General features: G+C 33.4%; 2 protein-coding genes, 1 non-coding gene and 1 pseudogene across 3 annotated transcripts; 2 read left to right on the top strand and 2 right to left on the bottom strand.

Annotated features, from left to right (window-relative positions):
- The first annotated feature begins 455 nt into the window (after positions 1 to 455).
- LOC143604921 (cyclase-associated protein 1-like) lies at positions 456 to 6164 on the top strand (annotated as a pseudogene).
- A 1056-nt stretch (positions 6165 to 7220) lies between these two features.
- On the top strand, positions 7221 to 7323 carry LOC143604925 (U6 spliceosomal RNA). Its single transcript, XR_013148387.1, has one exon. It is a non-coding gene; the product is annotated as a U6 spliceosomal RNA (small nuclear RNA).
- Positions 7324 to 9903: 2580 nt separating this feature from the next.
- On the bottom strand, positions 9904 to 15439 carry LOC143604920 (uncharacterized). The gene is made up of 4 exons (XM_077081246.1): positions 14864 to 15439; positions 13835 to 14428; positions 10017 to 10739; positions 9904 to 9939 (listed from the first exon to the last, which is right to left on the bottom strand). Exons 1-4 carry the CDS (start codon positions 15437 to 15439, stop codon positions 9904 to 9906), a joined length of 1929 nt encoding a protein of 642 aa, XP_076937361.1.
- A 4163-nt stretch (positions 15440 to 19602) lies between these two features.
- On the bottom strand, positions 19603 to 21214 carry LOC143604924 (disease resistance protein At4g27190-like). The gene is made up of 2 exons (XM_077081248.1): positions 19655 to 21214; positions 19603 to 19611 (listed from the first exon to the last, which is right to left on the bottom strand). Exons 1-2 carry the CDS (start codon positions 21212 to 21214, stop codon positions 19603 to 19605), a joined length of 1569 nt encoding a protein of 522 aa, XP_076937363.1.
- Positions 21215 to 22167: the final 953 nt, after the last annotated feature.

Genomic DNA, 22167 nt, shown 5'->3' with positions numbered 1-22167 from the left:
CCTAAATGAGTGTGTCACATATATAATTTTTTTAAAATATATATTTAATAACTTTTAATCAATATATATAATGTTATAAAAATATAATAACTAAATAATATATATTATTTTATACATAACATTATAATTGAAAAATATATATAAAAAAATTATCAATAAATAGTAAACGAGCCAAGCTAGAGTTTGAAAATTTACACACAAACCAAACTCGAGCTTTGAAATTAAAGCTCGAAACAAATCAAGCTCAAGCTCGACTCAGCTCAGCTCGTCTGTCCCAGCTTAAATAAAAGTAATTTATTTTGTATTTAACAAAACCAACCTAACTAATCCACGTGTCACATCACCACCTCACATCTCCCATATATCCCGCATATAACAAACTCATAACCACGTTCACTTCATACACCAAACACAAAAACACACACACACACACACCCCTACACCTTTACACTCCCATGGCTGAAAACTTGATCCAAAGGCTCGAAGCCGCGGTAACGCGGCTCGAATCCTTCTCCCGCGGCGGTTCGCAGCCGCAAACCGCACTAGACGCCGCGTCAGCGTCGTCTGATCCGTCAATCGTCGCGTTTGACGATCTGATCACTGAATACGTCGAGAAGGTGTCCGATGCGGCCGAGAAGATCGGCGGACAGATTAAGGATATCACGAGTGTGCTGCGAGACGCGTTTGACGCGCAGAAGGAGCTGCTTGTTAAGATCAAGCAAACGCAGGTTCGTTTCGGTGATTGATTTCGTGTTGTTTGTGGTTACGAAAAGGCGATAGTTTGTGTTACGTTGTTTTATTTGTTATGTGTAATATATAATGTGTAAATGTATAATTTACGTGTTAGGTATGTTATTATTATTATACCTAATTAGAAGATATTGTTAGATCGATTAATAATAATAATGATAAATAAAACTCGGATTCGTTTTCGTGTAGAGAGTGTATTAGATGCACAGGATATACATACACGCATACTAGAGAGGTATAATATTGTTTGATTCGTTATTTACGCATTTCGTATGCATATTAATGTATTCGGTATGTTTATGAGCGAGTCTGGTGAAATGAGGTTCGATTTTCAATCGGTTGTTTAAAAAACTCGAGCTCAAACGAGCTCTTTTTCTAAAGCTCGAGCTCGTCGTGTGAGTCGTTTTCTCAAGCTTGGGCTGGGCTCGTTTATTATATTTTAATTAATTTATATACGTTTTTAATTATTTTTATGTGTTTTGAGAAAATCTTAAACAAACCTAAGCTCGGGTCGACCTCGTGTAGTACCTTAAATGAGCCAAACCTCGGTCAGTCGGTTGTGCAATGAGAAATTAAAACGTACTAGTCATGTAGAGCGACTATTAGATGCACAAGATATACATACATGCATGCATACATACATACATACATACAGTCGTATATGCATACATAAATGATCTCAAGATTATTTATACTGATTTAAAATGATTAGGCTCGTGCTTGGCTTGTTTTGAGCTCAATGCTAAAGCTTGGTTCGTGAGTAGTTTTTGCAAGCCCGGGCTCAGCTCGATTAGTAATAAATTATTAATTAGTTTATATGTTTTTAGTTATTTTTATATTTTTTGAGGAAATCTTAAAGGAGCATAAGATCGGCTCGAGCTCGTCTGCAGTACCTTAAATGAGCCAAAGCTAGTTGTGCAGTGAGAAACTAATAAATAAAAGTCTAAAAGAGGTGAAACTTAAGAATACACAAGGCTGGTTAAGACTCGATGAGCCTAAATGAGCTTCCCATACAAGGCTCAACCTTGGGCTTGAAAACTAAATGAGCTTTATTTTTCGGCTCGGCTCATTTTGAGTTTTCTATCGATCTGATCTAGAGTAACTCGGCTCGTTTGCACCCCTAGTTATCTCTAGCGTTTGTGAAGTTGGGTGAAAAAGGAGACATGAGCACTCTTTGGATCTGATATATCAGACTGCTATGAATCAATTATTTCAAGATGCAAATCACAAAATGTGTGTGTAGTAGTTGAGTTTGAACAAAATTAGTAAAAATAGATATCAATATTAGTTAAATGTATGGAGCAAAACACACCTTAATCACGCCTTACCGTTCCTGCAATTCGTGTAATGATTTTGCATATTAACTGTGCAGAAACCTGACGCTGGAGGATTGGGTGAATTCCTCAAGCCATTAAATGAAAAACTCGGTGAAGCAACTCGCATGACAGAAGGACCGCGTTCTGATTTCTTCAACCACTTAAGATCTGTTGCTGAAAGTCTCACAGCTTTAGCATGGATTGCATATACAGGGAAAAACTGCGGTTAGAAAATACTATTCGACATATCTTGTTATTTATATGAAAAATACACACTTTTGTATAAAGTTATCTATTATTGAATCTTTTGTAATTTTAGGAATGAGCATGCCTATTTCACATGTTGAAGAATGTTGGCAGTCTGCTGAGTTTTACAGTAACAAGGTACTTCATGTCTATTGCACATAGTATGCAATATGATTTTCTTTCAACATTGTAACATACTTACATACTCACCATTTCTTACTCATTTTTTTTTTAAACTCAAAAAGGGATTTTCTTTAAATTAATTCATAAATACAAGGACTCAATTACAGAGGTAGGTAAGTGGACAACAAGCGGCACCGCCACGGCGCCACCCCCTTTTGAATGACAATTTGTAACCATTTAATGCAACCTACGTACCGGTTTTTTACCTTAACGCAACAAAGTACATAATTTGCACGTATATTTCAGTTTTCTTTCAACTCCGGTTGCATAAACCGCATAATCCTCATCGTATCACTGTATATAGTTGATCAATAATACATAATATCTCATGGGGTTATCTTAACATCCTTATATATAGAATAATTCAAATCTTGTGAGATATTATATATAATTGATCAGCTATATATAGAAATACAACGAGGATGGTTACACATTAGACTTACTAATATATTCTATCTAATAGTTATAAACTAGAGTAAATTGAGGCCCTATTTGAGGGTGGTGTTTTTTTAATAAGTACATTGAATTTGTTGGTTATAGGTTCTTGTAGAATTCAAAAACAAAGATCCAAGCCACGTGGAATGGGCACGAGCTCTGAAGGAAGTTTATGTACCAGGGTTGAGGGATTATGTTAAAACTCACTATCCGTTAGGACCCGTATGGAGCGCAACAGGAGCAACTGTATCTGCTCCATCAAAGTCTTCTAAACCAGCGTTCGTTATTTATGTTCATTTATGCCCGTTTATTTATGTTTGTTTACATATTAATAGCAAATAATTAAACATTAAATGGAAGACTTATCTACTTAATGGTTTTATATTTGCTCATTTAAGTGTGTTCATATACGTTCGTTCATGTTTGTTTGTGTTGATTTACATTTATTTGTTCATATATGTTCATTTATCTTTGTTCATTTATGTTCGTGAACTGTTCGTTTAGATTTTAAACAAACGAACATAAATGAACATGAACACAAAATATCTGTTCGATTAAGTGTTCGTGTTCGTTTTAAGTTAAATGAACGAACACGAGCATGCTCTTGTTCATGTTCATTCAGTTCGTTTACAGGCCTACGCTTGCTTGTTTCTAGTTCCATTATATCGTTATCTAACTGAATTTCATGTGTTTAGGATTAAAGAAAGTTACAGATGATATGAAGACGAAAAACCGAACAGATAGAGCAGGTTTTGTGAGTTCGGTTGAAAAAGAACCTAAAAAGAATTTCGCAGCGGATGCTAAAGTTGGACCGCCAAAATTCGAGCTTGTAATGGGTCGAAAGTCAGTATATTTATAAGTGTTTTTTAACATTTTGTTTTAGAAACTGACACCAGATTATTAATCTGAATACACATTATGCAGATGGGTTGTTGAGAATCAAATTGGCGCGAAGGATTTGTTGATTGATGATTGTGATCCAAAGCAAACAGTTTATATTTTTGGCTGCAAAGATTCAGTTCTTCAGGTCAAAGGTGATACAATGTATTTTTTCTTCTGCAGCTCATTTCCTTTAGCATTGGAAAACCGGGCGGGTCATTGGTTTGGGTAACATGCCCAGGGCCGTCCATCTGGGATGGGGAGGCAGGGAGGTCAACCTCCTTAGGCCGGATCATCCCAGAGACCAGAAAATTTTAAAAAAAGTTATATATATATATATATATATACATACATGCATTTATAAAAAAATGGTATTATGCCCAATTACAAGTTTTTTTTAAGCAATACGCAATAAATCAGGCCCAAAATCCAAATCATAGACAATACTCGGTTACTTTTTAAGTTTTATATATGAGTTATCCAGCTTATTTTACTTAAGGTCCGAATTTATACTTGTCCTCGGCCCAAAATTTTTTAGCGATTCTCGGAGACGGCCTTGACAGGCTCAAACTGGTACTTTATGTGTCGGTCAAACGGGCTGTGCTGACCCACACACAATTTTTGCTCTTTTATTAAACTTTGTAAATAGTTAATGTATGAAGTATAGTTATAAGCTATATCACTCAAGAGAAGTGTATAATTTTTTTTTTAAAAAATAAAATGGTTTAACAATCTTTGTATATTTTATGGTTTAGCCTGTTTGAATTGTTTCCAATAATCTGTGTTTTTATTGTCTATGCTTTCTGTTTATGCAGGGAAAGTTAACAACATAACTGTTGACAAATGCACAAAAACGGGTGTTGTATTTACGGTCAGTGACAAATTTCTGCTTTGTGTAAAAAAAAGGCAAATTGTATTTTAATAATTTCACCTTTTTGCAGTCGACTGATAATAATCTCACCTCAAAAAATGGCTGAGCTGTCTGGTCCTATCTTTCACACTAGTTGTTTTCATTGAACCCCGTTAAAAAAAACTTAACGGAAAAGTTTTTTTTTGTATTTCAAACTGATGTTTTAGGGTTTTTGATCAAAAAGATGATGCAAATCGATTTATGTAAAATTACCAGAAACGGTGCTCCAAACGGCTTGATTTTGTTAATTGGAAGTTTAAACACCTGAATTGAAGTACCGTTTCGTTGTTTTGAGCACCATTTCGAGGTAAGTTTTACATCAATCGACTCGTGCCCTCACTTCAATCAAAAGCCCTTAAACATCAGTTTGAAATTTTGAAAATACTTAACGGAGTTAAGTTTTTTTTAACGGAGGTCCAATGAAAAGAATTAGTGAGAAAGGTGGGATCAGTGACAGCTATTTTCAAAAGTGGGATTATTATTGGCCAACTGCAAAAATTTGGGATTATTAAAATTCAATTTACCAAAAGAAAAAAAAAAAAAAAAAACTTGAGTAGAATACTTGTGTTAATTTGGGACATGGATGTTACTAGTATATGATCATTGACTCTTTACAACTCTTAAAAACAGGATGTTGTTGCTGCTTTTGAGGTTGTTAATTGCAGCAGTCTTGAGGTGCAATGTCAGGTATCCATTTTACTTGTATTCTTATTATATAAATTAAAAGCCGAAACTAATTAAAGCCCAACCAAATTTAAGCACAAACTAAATAAAACCATCTGTTTTTTTTTTCCTTTATGCTAAAACGCTTGTTTTAGGTCAGACATCAACATTCAATAAGCAAAGTTTCATTCAGTCGTGGCTTCCTTCAATTATCGCTGTCTCCTATCAAGGCGACGTTTATTAATGAATTATCGCTGTCTCCTCTTCCTATAATACCTAAAGCTTCTCGATACCCTCTTCTTCGCTGTCTACATACTCATCCTCTTCTTCGCTTGGCTCCTCATCCTCTCTGTTTTCTACTATTCCCTTAGCCTGGCTTGGACATCATCATTCTCTGGTAATTTGTTTTATTTTTGCAACCCTAATTTGAGTCAATTTCTAGATTTATGCTTGTTTTGCTGATGGATGGTGATTCAATTGCATATCCTTTCAATTCAATTATGTTCTCATTCAGTGATAGGTTTCATGTATGATTGATGTTCAATGATAGGTTTCACAAGACTACCCAATTATCAAACAGAAGCAATCTGAACTGTTTATGGTGGTTTCAGTACCTAAACGTTGATTTGCTAAAAGCAAGTGACATTTTTTCTGGTTTTTTTGTTTGTAACTGCTGATGAGTTATGAAAATATATGATTTAAATAAATTATATGTATTTATGTAAATGTTGTGCTTGATCTTTCAGGTTCAGTCACCCATTGTATGTGGTATTGCGTCTTAGGGGAATGGCCACACATAAATTCTAGGTTAGCTTTGACATACTTATGTTCATATATCATTCATAGTTTGATTAATCAATTGATGCATACTAATGTTATATAAAATGATCAACTGCTTTGTGTTGCTCCTAAAATTTTAATCGAATTGAGCTAAATAACATAATTTAAAAAAAATTTCTTTTTCAACTTGCACCAAGCTCACATTTTATGAAAAAAAACATATATACAAGCTTGATTGCAGCTCGAAACTGAACCAAACCCCAATTAATTTGTTTCCAGCCTGGCCTAATTTTAATATATTTTATGTCGGTGTTTGGCGTAACCCTGTGTTTCCGGCCTGACCGTAACCCGTTTTTAAAATTTCAGCTCAAAACTTAACCGAAACCCGAAATGCTTTATTTGTCATGTTTTGTTATTTTGTGTGTTTAGTGATTGTTATTTGTAAAACATTCATGTTCTTCATTTTGTATGACATTGTTGAAACCAAGCCTACTTCAATGCAATCAACTGATGATGCAGTGGGTTGACCATAAAGTCAAAGAACAAAGCCAGACGCATATGAGGTATTTTATATATTTCTTAATTCTAATAACTAAATAACTGGTTATGCTTTAACTCCTGTGCAAAAAGAAACAGAGGTATATACTTTATAAGCAAATCAACCTAAGAAATTTCATCCAACAATTTGGATAGCTAACAAATTGTTAATGTATTATATCCAACTTTCATTTAATGTTGTTTAAAACGTCGTAAGATTAAGGTTTTGCTTAAAGTTGACTCATTAGATAAAACTCTAATTAGAATTGTTTCGTTTCGTATTCAACTTTATAGTTATGTCTTCATTTAGACACCCCCACACCGCAAACCGAGCTCCTACCGAAAGCATCCCCATTGCATCCCCGCCGCAACGCGCGGGCACACCTACTAGTAATTAAATAAAGCACAATGTTGTTTTTCAAAAGGGAAATAAAAGTAAAAGAAACTAAACAGTTTATCCCACATCGATACTTGGATGAATTTTGGGCTACTTTAAAATACCGAGCTGGATGAAGATTATTGTCCCTTTGGGGACATCCGATAAAATTGGAACGATACAAAGAAGATTAGCATGGCCCCTGCGCAAGGATGACATGCACAAATCGAGAAATGGTCCAAATTTTTTTCTATTCCGTTTCCTTCGGGGACATCCGATAAAATTGGAACCATAAGTTTTTTTGATCCTCTAGAGTCTGCTGTTTTTAGTTTACGCTAAACCCCAACAGTTTACAGAGGTTATTATCTTAATGAATGTGAGTAATCTTGACTCAGCATGTTTGGTGAAACAAAAAACACTAATTTTGATGTTTTAAGCTCCTCAATATTTGAATATTACATTTAAGATGTTTGATTGCATGAGATAAATTGCAAATTACTGACTCATTATTTGAATATTACAGTTATGACTTATTAATTAGCCATAACTGTCAATTGAAATGCTTATTTTATGAATTGAGATACTAGAGGTTGTATCGATTTGCATGTATGAGTAATTGATAGAGAAATTGAGCTGTGATAGCTTTGGATTGGGTGAGATTGAATTTCAGGTTTATCGATCTTATCCGCTATAGCTTCGGATTGCATTGATTTACATTGAGATTGAGATTTAGGTTTATCGATCTAATTGGTTGCTTATATTGCATGCATGAGTAACTGGTAGAGAAATTGAACTGTATGATGAATTTGTATGGATTGTATCGGTTTACAGTGAGTTTATGATGCATGCACAGTTTGGTTATTATGCAGTGGTGTTAGTGGATTTATATTGTCTTCACTCTAGGGACCGCGTGTTGATTTGAGAAGTTAAGAGGGTGCGATTAACCATCACAGAGAATTGATGTTACAACTCTCAGGATATATATATATCTTTGAGATTATTCATGGGTTTGCTAATGTTTGGATTTGGTTATTTGTTGTCTGGAATGTTAACTTTTTGGTTTAACGTTTCTGTTTTTAATATGTAGGCCTTACATATGCGATGTTTACACACGGTGGTATTGTATTAGCTTGCGCTGATAGTTCAGCTGGTCTTTATATCAAACCAACAACGGGTCAAATAGTCAGAAGAAGCCTCCCCCCCCCCCCATAATTACATAATTTCGTTGCTATTTCATTCAATTAATAAGCGAATGAACATGAACACATGTTTCTTTGGTTCATTTATGTTTGTGAATGTTCATTTACATTCTTTCATTTATGCTAGTTTATTTATGTTTAGTTTTGAATGAAACTTTAATGAACAATATACATTTGGATGTTATCCAGAAAGTCAAAAGAAACAAAGTTTAAAGATGTTCAAAGTCAACTGTTATAAAGAGAGTAAAAAGGATACAAAGTTGTAATGAATATTCAAGCAATTAATTTACCAAGATGATAAAAACCAATTTAAGTTGAAGAGGCAGTCAACACGTTAAAGAAAATGTCGAAAACATTTTGGGAGCTTCTATTAATCTCCTTTGATTCTTGATCTTGTCATGGATCTAAACCTACATGTAACCAATGTTATAGCAAGGGGTTCGTACCTGCCGGTTGAACCGGTAATATCGGCTTTCACACCCGTGGTGAATACAAAAGTTTTAGTCAGTAGGTGTCAAAAAAAGTTAACCTAGAATGAACAAAGTCAAACTATAATGGGGTGTTTCAAAGCAACATGGGTTGGGTTAAGAATAATTATATTACATAAACTACGTTTCGATATGTAAGCAACAAATTTAATTAAACACAATAAACAAAATACATGATACAATTGACTTCTACATGATTTTATGTTTTGTAAACGGTCAATTACAGTTTCGTTTGTAAGACATGCCAGCGCCTCATTCATTATTTCATGCTTTAGAAACCTAGAATCCAAATCATTACTCCCCAAATGACAACAAAAATCCACTACCTTTTGAATTTTAAGAAAAGCGTAAACAATCAAATTATAAACAAAATCAACAAAATCAACAAAATCAAAATAAATAAACAATTGATGACGTTTCTAGTTGTCTCCCACTCCTGTATAACTAGCAGACTCTAAATTTCCAACAGATGAAATGATTAGACAATTAAGCAATTTGATGAAATAATGAAATAATTAGACAATTAAGCAATCTGGGCTTAATTGTTATTTTCCAATACAAAATTAAACTTAAGATTAGAAAATTGTGCTCAAATTGGGCACTAAAAAAATATGAATGGGGCACTAGGGTATTAGGGTCTAATATATTAAAAGTTTATAAAGAAACTATAGATTTGAGAGGGTGCATACGCACTCCCTGCTCAAACACTTAATTCGCCATGTAATTCACATAGCAGACCGGTATTCAACCCGGGCTCTGAAGCTCCCTGGTTCAACCATTATACCATTTGTTAGTCCAATTCAAGAATTGTTAGATACCGGTTTTTAAAAGATCGCATGTAACACACAATAAACATTCACATCACCATCAATAATACATTTTAAAAATGAATTAAAGCCTAAAAATGTCATAGGCAATGGCACCAAGCACCTAAAAAGAATAATTCAAAATATTTACTTTACATTGTTCATCAACGCTAGCAGAGTTTAGGGACTCGAGCTCTCCAAATACGTTTCCCTACAAATAGTGAATAATTAATTAAAGACCGAAAATTTAAACTTTTTCAAAATTTTTAATAGAGACCAGAAAAGAAAAAAAGGTTATATTATTCACCTTTAATATTTGATTTACACCATTCATCCTAGCCACGAGGGACCCAGTCTCTAAACGCACATCCCTGCATAAATAGAAAACAGTAAAAACAAAATATTGAATCACAATTACATTAACAGGAACCGAATCACTTCTACTTACCTCTTGTTTCTTTGTCATTATGAAGGAGTTGATGTCTTCCCCTACATGAAAGAACGCAATACCTGTCTCTACTATTTTTAGCTCAGGAGCAACTACACACCCCTCAGTGAAAACCTCTATTTCTGGGCAGTCTTTAATTACCAACATATTCAATGAAGGCAATGTAAAATTATCCTTCCCTAAGCATACTCCCTTGAGACTTGAAAGACGTTCAAGTTTTAAGGAGTGTAGAGAAGGTAACGTAATGTCACTCACTTTCCCATCACATTCTTCTTCTTTCTCGATAATTACCTCCATATGATAGCAAAAACTTATATATAGTTCCTGGAGATGCGTGAGACCGCCAACCATGGAAGGTGTAAAAACATATTCCAAACTATCGCATTGAGTAATATGAAGTCTTGTTAGGTGTGGAAACTCCAATCTTGTCCACTGATTGCTCTTCCATATATACTTGAGTCTTAGTAGATCCATTAACTGCACTACAGTTTGTGACTCGTTATTTGCCACTTCCGATGTTACTTCAAATACCTCCTCAACATCCCAACAGTATTTTACAATAACCTCTTCTAGATTTTGCAAATGTAGCAACTCATTGGATGGAACTATCTTTTTAAAGTTGACATCATCTAAAGACATTTGAACCAAATTATGGTAGGACCAGGGTGCCCCTTGTGCAATAGCAGGGGCCAAGCTTGAACCGTCGGAACTTGAGGCCGGAGTCTAAAGAGATGAAAGAAAAGGACAAAACAACACATATGTTAGAGAAAACAACATTCTTTTTATCAAACAACTGAACAGATTGGACATATAGGGCTGGAAAAAACCATCCATATGGTTTTTTGGGTCAAGTAATTTGAAAAGTGAAATGGATCATTCAAGAAGGTCAATTGGGTTGAAAAAATTTATAAGTGGCTTTCGTTTATGAGTCTAAATGGGCCAACACAAGGTTCATCCTATTTTATTTCAAAACAAAACTCAATATTTTTCAATTAAAATTGTGGTACGTGCAACGCATATCCCGACGCGTTTTGCGCCAAAACCGAATAAACTGAAACGAATCCAAAAAAACAGAATAAATTGAAACAAAACAAACACATCAAAATAAACGGAACCGAACCAAAATGAAACCAATAAAAGACCAAAACGAAACAAAAAAAAAACCAAAAAAGAACAAAAAAACCAAAAAATGACCAAAACAAAACAAAAAAGCAGAAAAAGTCGAAAGCAAACCGAAACAAAAACAACCAAAACAAAACAAAAAAGAAACGAAAACGAAACCCAAAAAACGACCAAAAACGAAAAAATTTGGAAGACTCCAAACCAAAAGGCGAAACAAAAATCGGAAAACTCAAAAACCGAAAGAACGACCAAAAATGAAACAAAAGAAACTGAAAAAATCTCAACCGAACAGAAAGCAACCAAAACGAAAGAAAAAAACTGAAACCAAAAACGAAAAAACGACCAAAACGTAACAAAAAACCAAAACCGAAAAAACGACCAAAACAAAACAAAAAAAATGAAACCGAAATTGAAAAAACCGAAGAAAACGAAACAAAAAAAAACTGAAAATGCAAAAACCGAAACGGAACAGAAAAACCGATCAAAACAAAATAAAAACTAAAAAATGTCGAACCAAACCGACCACAACGAAATAAAAAAACGAAAACGAAACAGAAAAACTATAATTCCTAGAGAGGCCATCACACTGGTGGAAATTCCTAGAATATTCAGGTTGTTAAGTGAAGCTTTAGTTGCAAGCCTTCTCTGAATTAAGAAAGATAATAACTTGGCTGAATACTATCTTTGTAGCTTACACTGGGCTTAAATTAATATGGTAGAGGTTCAAACCTATTTCGGGTCAAGAAACCTGAGTTTTATGCTGGTATTTTGGATTTTTCATACTCAGGGGAATTTTGGTCTTTTCAAACTAATCAAAATGAATGGTATACAGGAAAGTCAACGGGGAAAGTCAACGGGAAAGTCAAAGTAAAACTTCCTGGTGTAGTTGACGCATGAATACTAAGGAATATTGGTTGTTTGGTGATCAGGGGTATTTTTGGTATTTTGTTATGTCTTTGAAGCATAAAGTCAACCATTCATATGATAGTCAACTCAGAAAGTCAAAAAGATCTAAATTCTATCATGTTCTGGTCAAGATGGATTGCTAGCAGATTAAGTCAAACTCAGATTCAGCAAAGTCAACAAAATCATAAACTGTTTAATGATTGTTGGTTAATCTTAAAATGTCAAAGCTGCTTCAACTGCCAAAGTCAAATGGTTTGGATCAGAGCTGTCTTCTGTTCTCTTGCTGTTGTTATCAGCAATCCATTGATAAAGTTAACTAATATGGTGAAGGTAGTTAAAGATTACAAGAGGTTATGTGCAGGGTTAACTGTAACTGGGATAAGACTCATGAACTTGTTTAAACCGCTATTTTAGAAAAAAACCGCCCGACCAAAAATTTTGAAACTGGCTGGAGATCAGAAATTTTTGCTGGACCATGAATTTATACTTTGGGCATCCATTTATTATGTTGGAGGCCTAATTTTGATAAGTTGTGCGGTCTTTGTTATGTGTACTTAGATTGTTGTATTTTAGGAGATGTCATGGTGCTGAGCCCGACCTTCGATTCTTGTATAGTAGTTGGGCTAGCACGGTAGTAGTTTGGGGGCATTCCTAATTAGCTAAGATGCCTTGGTTAGTATATAGTTTGCCAAGGCCTCGGCTTTTTTTAACCAAAAAAACCCTATAAATAGTCAAAACCGAACAAAACGAAACAACCGTTACGAAACCGAAAACACCGACCAAAACTGAAAAAGGACGAAATCAAACCAAAACGAAACAAAAAAAACTAAAACCAAACTGAAAAGAGATAAAAAAAAATAACCAAGACGAAACAAAATACAGAAAACCTGAAAAAAGTCAAACCCGAAACGAAGCCGAAACCGAAAAACCGACGAAAAAATAACAAAAAAACTGAAAAAATGTCGAAATTGAAACGAAACAAAAAAACCAAAACAAAACCGAAAAAACCAACCAGAACAAAACAAAGGTTTTCCATGTTAAATTAACACATCTTGGGCTCAACTCATCCTAAACTTTTCTTTAAATGATCCATCTTGACCCAAACTAGAGGTGACCCGAAGAAAATACTCGGAACCAGTTTTTGTTATACCCGAAACCGACCCTACCTGTAGTGTATGAATAGGGTATGCATTTTGAGCTCAATACCCGTACCCAAAACCTTACCCAAATTATACCCGATACAATTTTTGAATACCCGTACATGAATTTTCATAGTATATTTTTATGTTCACTTCACAACTTTTACATTTAAGTTTTTTTTAAGTGCATATTATAAGGTACTAATTTGCACTTGAGTGAATTCATGGTTTTTGTAATATTTAATTGTTTTTAAAAATTACAAAGCAAATTTAATTTTAAACGAATTTAAATATATATAAAAAATTAAAATTTCAAAACCGGGTAATGATACTTGGTCATACCTAAGCACATACCCGACTATATCGGAACCCGATTTCTCTCAATACTCGATTTTCCAATACCCGATCATACAGAACCCGGTTCCATACCCGAAACTGGGTATTGGAAAAAACCTGATTTGTGCACCTCTAACCCAAACCCATTTTGACAAACTCACCCGAACCCATCCAATCCATCCATATTGCCACTTCTAATGAGATCCATAAAAAAACTTTTTATAGTGTTAAAATCACAAAATGATATGGTTAAGAAATTTTAATTGACACGGGAGATAAAAAAAAAGGAAAGAAAAAGAAAGTATAAAAACACACCTGATGAAAGTTAAGGCCACATTCAGGATTATATTTGCCTAGCCTTGTGTGTATGTACTTGAGATTTGGAGCTGTTGACTCACCATATGTGAACACCTTCATTTGGGTGCAATCCTCCATATAGACATAATCTAATGATGGCCACTCGAAGTCAACATTCCTCCCCAAGAAGAAACCTTCAAGCTTTGGCAAACCACTCAGTGTAATTGATTTTAAACGAGGCAAGACAACCTTAGACGATAATGATTTCTCTCCATTTTCTTCCCTCACAATCACTTTCAATGACTTGCAATTATATATGCCCAACACTTTGAGGTTCTTAAGGCTTTCAAGTGTGGAAAATGTGAAAACATATTCCAATTGGTCACACCACCTAATGGACAGTCTCTCCAAGTTGGTTAGGTCATGACGCGTAGTAATATTGTTGGGTCTTGGCAATGGGAGGCTTCCTTGGTCAAAGTTACTGCTAGTGCAATCATTAATGTTGTTGATTGCTTCACTTCCAAACACCCCCACCAATGATCTGCAGCGACATATATCTAGCACTTGAACGTTATGCATTTGTGTTGCTGCATAAGATGGAGTCACACCCGACTGCAGTAAATAAAAAGTCAATGTTAAAATATTCGTACAATAATTTAACAAATGCATATCATTGGATCACCAAAGTCTGTCATTTTTACTTGGAATACAATAATTTAATGTAAATATTTTTCAGTAATTGTAGTTTCATCACTTACAACCTTAAATCCCTAATAAGAAAATGATCCAGTTATTACATGTGTTTACGTTTAAAAACCAAGATTTAGTCTTATGGATTTTGAGTTGAAAGCAGGTCTGGTTGAAGTTGGTGTTCTGTTTTCGTACAGCTGCATTATCGATTCATCTGGCAACACTTCATCTTCATGTGACGACGGTGATTACAAGGTCAGCCAATGAATATGACAGCAACAGAATATGACGACGTTGGCGACAGCAACAGAATATAACGAGTTTTCGACAGTAACAAAAAACAGGTAGAAAACATACCTTAAATTGATCATGAATGACATCGGTTGTCCTCTTGGCAAGAACACCACCAAGATGCTTCAGATTATCTAGGTCACTGAGACTTATATCATCAAGACATGGGAACAAAGTGTAGGCAAATGCATTCAGTACCGCATCTTCACTCAAAACAATTTCTTCCATTCCTTGACAGAAATCTATGCAGAGTACCTTTAGGCGGGATAGAAGTTTGGCCATGTGAGGCGAAAACAAGTACTTAATGTTGTTGCATTTGTACAAGTCTATAGTTGTGAGGTTTTGGAATGAGGATTGTGGTTGGTGTTTGTGAAGTATAAACAATTCATTCCAGTTGTTGCACTTCCACACATGACTTAACGTGTCCATTTCGTATAATCGTAATTCTTGAAGATATGGAAGTAATGGTTGTTGTTGTTGAGTTGTTACCGGTTCTCTATTAATACTTGGACATTCCATCTCAAACATCACCTCTACTCCTTTAAGTCCACCCAATCCAATCTTACGGAGGTCATGGAAAGCGTGTGTGAGGTGATAGGATGGGTATTCAACTACAGACATATTATCCTCATCTTTTGCCATATCTGTAATCTCCGTATCCTAGCAACAGTTTGTGAAATTAGTAATAAACAAACAAATATATTTATATATATAGGGGAGGGTTAAAATAAAAACAATTAGTTTCATAAGAATGATAGGAATAAATCATAGCCATTGGAACATTTTAATCAATGGTTGAGATTTAAAATTACCAAAAACCGACATAGTTTCCTAGAATAACTCTTTCACCATAATAACCGTCATAGTTTCCTAAAAATTGTTCTTTCACCATAATTTGTAATGCCACATGTCAAAAAACGATTGGTTCTTACCATTCCTAGGAAACTTCTTATTTTTATTTGAAACCTGTTATATGTATATATATACACATGATATATAGGATTAGGATTGTGAGAACTTTTTGGGAATTGAGAACTATGGAAACCATTTTGAACAAAAAAAAGCCTAAAAATAAAAAACATCATAAAACAAAAAAAAAAAGTAAAAAAACAAAAATTCTTATATTTCATTCCGGATTCATAAAAAAAATACAAGAAAAAAATTCTCGGTTTTAGCAAAATTATACATATATGTACACGCATGTTTTTTTATACATATATGTATAATTTAAGGTAAATGATAATGTACATATATTACGCAACTAGAGATTAAATGAAATTATACACATGTGTGTAGGTATAATACGAATTAATTACATTTTTTTATGAAACCGGAATGAAATATAAGAATTTTGGTTTTTTTTACTTTTTTAAAATTTTTTCTTTTTTTTTTTGTTTTATAATTTTTTAAAATATTTTTAGATGTTTTTTTTAGTGATCCAAAATGGTTCTCAAAGTTCTCAATATATATATATATATATATATAGTTAGTATCATTTCAGAACTCCAAAAAACTTAAGAACTTTTAAGAATTCATAACAACCAAACATTTTTTTGATTTTTTTTCATATATTAACATTGTTTGAAACTAATTTTATCATATTTTATATATAAATTTTTGATTACATATATAAATCACAAGTTTACATATGTGTAAAATTTATGTAATAACAAAACTTACATATATGCAAAAAAAATTTTTAGATATGTGTAAAAACTAATTTTCATAAATATAATCGTAAATATAGATATAAAAAGTGATAATACTACAATAAAATAACATTAACATACAAAAATTTATATAAAAAACGTTAGTTATTAAGAGTTCTTTCATGTTATTAAATAATTTAAAAGTTTTGTAATGATATATATATATATATATGGGAGATTTCAAATGAGAACCACTTTGAGTTTTAAGAACTCAGTGTAACAAAAAAAAATTTTGAATTTTTTTACACATGCGTAATATATGTAGGTTAAATACACGTAAAAAAAATTACAGAATTTTTACGCACCGAGTTGGCTTTTTACATATGTGTAACGGACGTAAAAATTAGTGTAACCACTTACATTTTTATTCTCTCTTCTACTTTGATTTTCTAATCAAATTTAATTTCAACCACATAATCTAATCCATTTAATTAAATGTGTGGCCTAGAATGAAGTTCTTAAAACTCATCAAGGTTCTCAAAAAGTCTCTCCCCTATATAAATATATATAGTTTTTATACTTGTATCAAGGTTTGAATGACAACAGAAGTGAAAGACTAAAACAAGTACTCAATTTTATATATTTTAACAAGTTACTTCTGTCCTAAAAGTATACTTTAGCTAATTTAACTAATTTCATAACCGTAATGTCTAACAAACAGAATACTTATTTCATATTTCTAGTAATTCATTAGTTGTGGTCTAGTGGTAAGAGATTTGGGTTTTTTAGTGGAGACTCAAGTTCGATCCAACTTGTGTCACTTTTTGTGTATTAAGGCAATAAAGGAGTTGAGCTAGGCCTTGCGAGGTTGTCAGTTCGAATCCCGAGCTCACCCGGGTTTTCGTCCCACTGTGTGTTATGCCCGGGCCGTCTCCGGAAATCGTTAAAAGTTTTTGGGCCGAAGGCGAAAATTTTTTTGCCCTTAAGGAAAAAAGTTTTTTTTTGTTGGGTTTAAATAATAAAATTTTTAACTGGGCTTACTAGCTTATGATTTGGACTGTGCAAATTTTTTTTATATCATTAAACATACATAATTTTTTGCATATATAAAGTTATTCTACAAAAAGGGACAAAAATGAGAAAGATTTGTAGCCACACAAAAAAAACCCCTTAAAAAAAACCATAACTCAAAATTTAATAAAAAAACGAAAAAAGTAAAAACAAAAAATGACCGTCTTTCTCGTTTTCAAAAATTAAAAAAAAACACAATGTTGAGTGAAAAACATCTTTATGTCTTTTGTTTATCATTGTGTTAGTGTTTATTTTCGTTATTAATTGTGTCTTTTTTTCTTGACATTGTGTCTTTTTTCCTTGATATTGTGTTATATTACTCAACATTGTGTTATATTTTGTTCGGCATTGTGTTATATTTTGCGATCTATTGAGTTTTTTTTTAATTATAGTTGTGTCTTTTGTTCATTTTCGTCATTGTGTCTTTCATCTCGACATTGTATCTTTTCGTCGGGGTTTTTTTTTGAACGGGAATGATGGGGGAACATTTTAGTTTTTTAAAATTTTTTGTTTTGTATTTATATTTTGAGTTATGATTTTTTATTGATTTTTTTATCGACATATATGGTTAGTATCATTTCCGAACTATAAAAAAGTTAAGAACTTTTAAAAATTCATAACAACCAAACATTTTTTTGATTTTTTTCATATATTAACATTGTATGAGACTAATTTTACCATATTTTATATACAAAATTTTTATTAGATATATAAATCACAAGTTTACATATGTGTAAAATTTATGTAATAACAAAACTTACATATATGCAAAAACAAAATTTAGATATGTGTAAAAACTAATTTTCATAAATATAATCATAAATATAGATTAAAAGTGATAATACTACAATAAAATGACATTAACATACAAATAAAAACACAAAAATAAAAAAAGTAAAAAAAAAACAAAATTCTTATTTATCATCCCGGTTTCATACAAAAAAACACGAAAAAAAATATTCTCGCTTTAGCTAAATTATACATATATGTATAATATGTATGTATATGTACACATGTTTTTTTTATACACACATGTATAATTTAAGACAAATGATACATTACGTAACTAGAGATTAAATGAAATTATACACATGTGTATAGGCATAATATGAATTAATTTTTTTTATGAAAACCGAAATGAAATATAAGAATTTTGGTTTTGTTTTTACTTTTTTAAAATTTTCGTTTTTTTTTGTTTTATAATTTTTTAAATATTTTTTTAGAGATTATTTTAGTGATCCAAAATAGTTCTCAAAGTTCTCAATTTGCAAAGGGTTTTATTGAGATCTTTACCCCAACTAAATAAATCTAGTACTAATTTCATATTTCTTTCTTTTTATACATACCTTTGCATCATAGTTATCAAACATAATATCGATCTCCATAATTGATCCAGCATCAAAGTTGACTGTCGTAGGTGCGAATACATTCCTAAACTTCTTACACCTTCTAATTGTTACAGTTTCAACGGCTTTAAAGGCACGAATAAGATCCCCCGAGTTATTTTCGTCATTTATCCTCCACACCTCTGTCAGCTTGTGTAGGTTCTCACAATGTATCCTTCTTAAGCTGCTGGTGTTTCTATGTTGCTCAGTTTTACCCAAGTCTATGTTAAATAACACTTCAATGCTACAACATCTTTGCACTTCAATCATTTCTAAATGACTCAGTAATCTCATTGGATTCCTTGGAAAAAGGTTCACAAGACAATCACAACCAACCACTTCAATCTCTCTTAACATGGAAACATTATCTTCTTCGCCACTAGTAATATCATCAGCCCATAACTTCTTCAACTCCTTCAAATCATCAATTGTCAGCTTCGACAACTTTGGAAACATAACCTGCATCATAGGTTATAACTAAATGAAACATACATTGTTGTGTACGTAAACAACAAAATTATTTTTTAACGCTTTTTCAATCAATAAAAAAGTTGAAAATATAATGTTAGGAAATACAAGTTATCCAGTATTAAGGTGAATATAAATGTGATTACCTCTTTGTTGAATAATGGTTGCGTGTCAGAAATATCATACTCATGAATGATGCTTGTAAAATCAGGAAGGTCATAAAGGCTCAACTTCACCAATTCTGGTAGCTCCATTACTTTCACATGACTATCAGACAAACTTACAAGTGATTTTAAAGCAGGACATTTGGAAACTGTAAGGCTCTCAAGTAGCTTCAAACCATTTGCCACGGGAATTGTGAACAGGTGTGTTAACTCTTGACAATCGGAAACATGGAGGACTTTTAACCGGGAAAATGCGGAATTTTGAGGAGGAGGCATTATATCTTCAACATATATCATGTCTTTCACACTATCAGACAAACTTACAAGTGATTTTAAAGCAGGACATGAGGAAACTGTAAGGCTCTCAAGTAGCTTCAAACCATTTGCCACGGGAATTGTGAACAGGTGTGTTAACTCTTGACAATTGGAAACATGGAGGACTTTTAACCGGGAAAATGTGGAATTTTGAGAAGCAGACATTATATCTTCAACATATATCATGTCTTTCACACTTAAATGAAGCTTCTCTGTTTTAGAAAACAGCACATTAATTTTGCAATCCAAGATATCGCTTCTGTTAGTCGTAAGATCTAATGTATTCTTGAAGTAATATCTGTCCTCATTAGATTTAGTTTCCACATTCAGTGAACAACCAATTGATATCCTAAATCTTTGGAGTTTTTCAAATGACATATTTTTCGGCTGAAGAATATTCTCAAAGAATTCAAACTCTAATGCAATAAGTTTCTCTGAAAGCACCTTTAACTCGTCACAGTTGGGGTCAGTGAACCTAATAGGTTTCTCTTCAGAAGCTCTCATATAAAGCTCTTCAAGATTTTTTAAGTTTTCTAAGACACCATCATCAATACAAAGGTTAACACATCCGGTCAAATCAAGTAACTTCAACCTTTTCAACTTCCCTATTGCAGACGTTAGTTTTCGGATGTTACAGCGTGCAATGCTTAGTACCTCCAAGTTAAGAAGTTCTCCAAGAAAAGAGATATTGTTATCCACCAGTAAGCATGAATCAAGGAATAATGTTCGAAGGCTGATAGAGCATTGAAGTGAAGCTAGAAACAATGGATTCTGCATTTTGTCATATGCTATGACTTTAAGCTTTTCCATTCGCTCATGAAAACCATCAGGTAATTCGAGTAGCCTATCCCCATTCATTATTTTCAAAAGCGAAGCGTATGGGTAATAAAAATCTGCAGGAAACTCAGACATACCTTTGCATGTTAGTAAAATTCTTTCACAAGACAAACATGTATCTCGTGTAGGCCATTCGGACTTGTTAACAATGGAAGCTTGCTTGAATTTTGAAATATTGCCCAAAACAAAAGCACGCGCAAGATCATGCATTTTCACACATCCTATGATAGAACTTTCTGTCAACAAATTTGCGCGTATGAGGTTACGAACAGACATGTTGGTCCGTTTTCTTGCTTCGTCTAAACTATCTGCTCTCATAAATAACTGCAAACCCCATCCATACCTCACTAACTCCTCGAGAGAAATATCAAAGTCATCTTGAAATAAGCCACAAAGAACAAAAATTGCTTTATCGTCATCCTTTTTGAGATAGTCGTAGCTTATATTAAAAACTGTATACGCAACACCATCAAGGTTATCAATATCTTTAAGGTTATGGCGTTGTAATTCTTCCGCGCAATTTCCCATGCATCCTTTTCTTCATCTTTAAGAGCCTCTGCAATGGTTTTTATGGCGATAGGCAACCCACCACACTTCTTTAAAATATTTCTCCTATCTTGCGAAGCGCACCGTCTGCATCCGAAAGTTCCTACAGTTTTCCAGAAAAGGAGTTTGCTTCTGCTTCTTCTATACCAACCATTTTTGAAAACTTCTTCAACATTCATCTTAGTGAGAACCCTTTCATTTCGTGACGTGACAAGCAACTTGAAGCCTTTCGGAAAATGACTTGTGAGTCCAATGTCTTTGAGTTTGATCGCCTCCCAACAAACATCATCTAGTATATCAAAATCTTTTCGCCATTTTTTGACATCCCCTCAAAACTGTTCCCAGACGAACAGCCCTTTCCTCTATTTTATCTTCCGTTAGAGCTACACCCACATGTTTTGCAATATCTTTTTGAGTATCAATTGGATCAATTTTGTCCAATAGTCTTCCTCACAACCCATTTAAACATTCTCCTCTTCTTCACAGCCTTCTCTATATCTTCCATCATTGTGGTCTTGCCGACACCTCCCATCCCCAGAGACCCACCTTTTGGGTCTCATTATCCGCTTCAAGTAATTCCAGTACATCATTGAATAACAATTTTCTGGACGGGAAGATGTTTTGGGCAATATCGTGATCATAAGCAGTTTTAGAGGTGGATGGCCCTGGAGTACTAATTACCCGACCAAGAGGTCTTTGTTTATCGGTCCACTTGATTTCCCTTTGTTGCTCAAGCAGGTTATTATCTTTTCCAAAATACTGAATGATCTTTTTCCTGCTTTGTATCTAGTCTTGAGATTCAAGCATCCATTTTCCACCATTTGGAATAGTTCCCGCCTCTTTTATTACACTTTCCACTCGTTCCAACATCCACGTACACGATCATAGGGTATAAGGCGATCATTTCTCAAAGCATCATTCTTGTTCTCTTCAAC

Source organism: Bidens hawaiensis, unplaced genomic scaffold (genome assembly GCF_021521415.1).
Source record: "Bidens hawaiensis isolate Kalapana, Puna unplaced genomic scaffold, B.hawaiensis_p1.1 tig00067335_1, whole genome shotgun sequence".
NCBI classification, from domain to species: Eukaryota; Viridiplantae; Streptophyta; class Magnoliopsida; order Asterales; family Asteraceae; genus Bidens; species Bidens hawaiensis.
The sequence above is the reverse complement of the archived record's forward strand: the minus strand, read 5'-3'. Positions and strand labels throughout refer to the sequence as shown.

Bases quoted from the DNA above. Each gene is read 5' to 3' on its own strand.
- LOC143604920 (XM_077081246.1), bottom strand. From the start codon at position 15,439: ATGGCAAAAGATGAGGATAATATGTCTGTAGTTGAATACCCATCCTAT. The intron at 14,429-14,863 runs GTATGTTTTCTA...TATTTACTGCAG, and splicing joins TCATTCATGATCAATTTAAG to TCGGGTGTGACTCCATCTTA. The intron at 10,740-13,834 runs GTGTGTTTTTAT...TCATCTCTTTAG, and splicing joins GTGGCCTTAACTTTCATCAG to ACTCCGGCCTCAAGTTCCGA.
- LOC143604924 (XM_077081248.1), bottom strand. From the start codon at position 21,214: ATGGGAAATTGCGCGGAAGAATTACAACGCCATAACCTTAAAGATATT.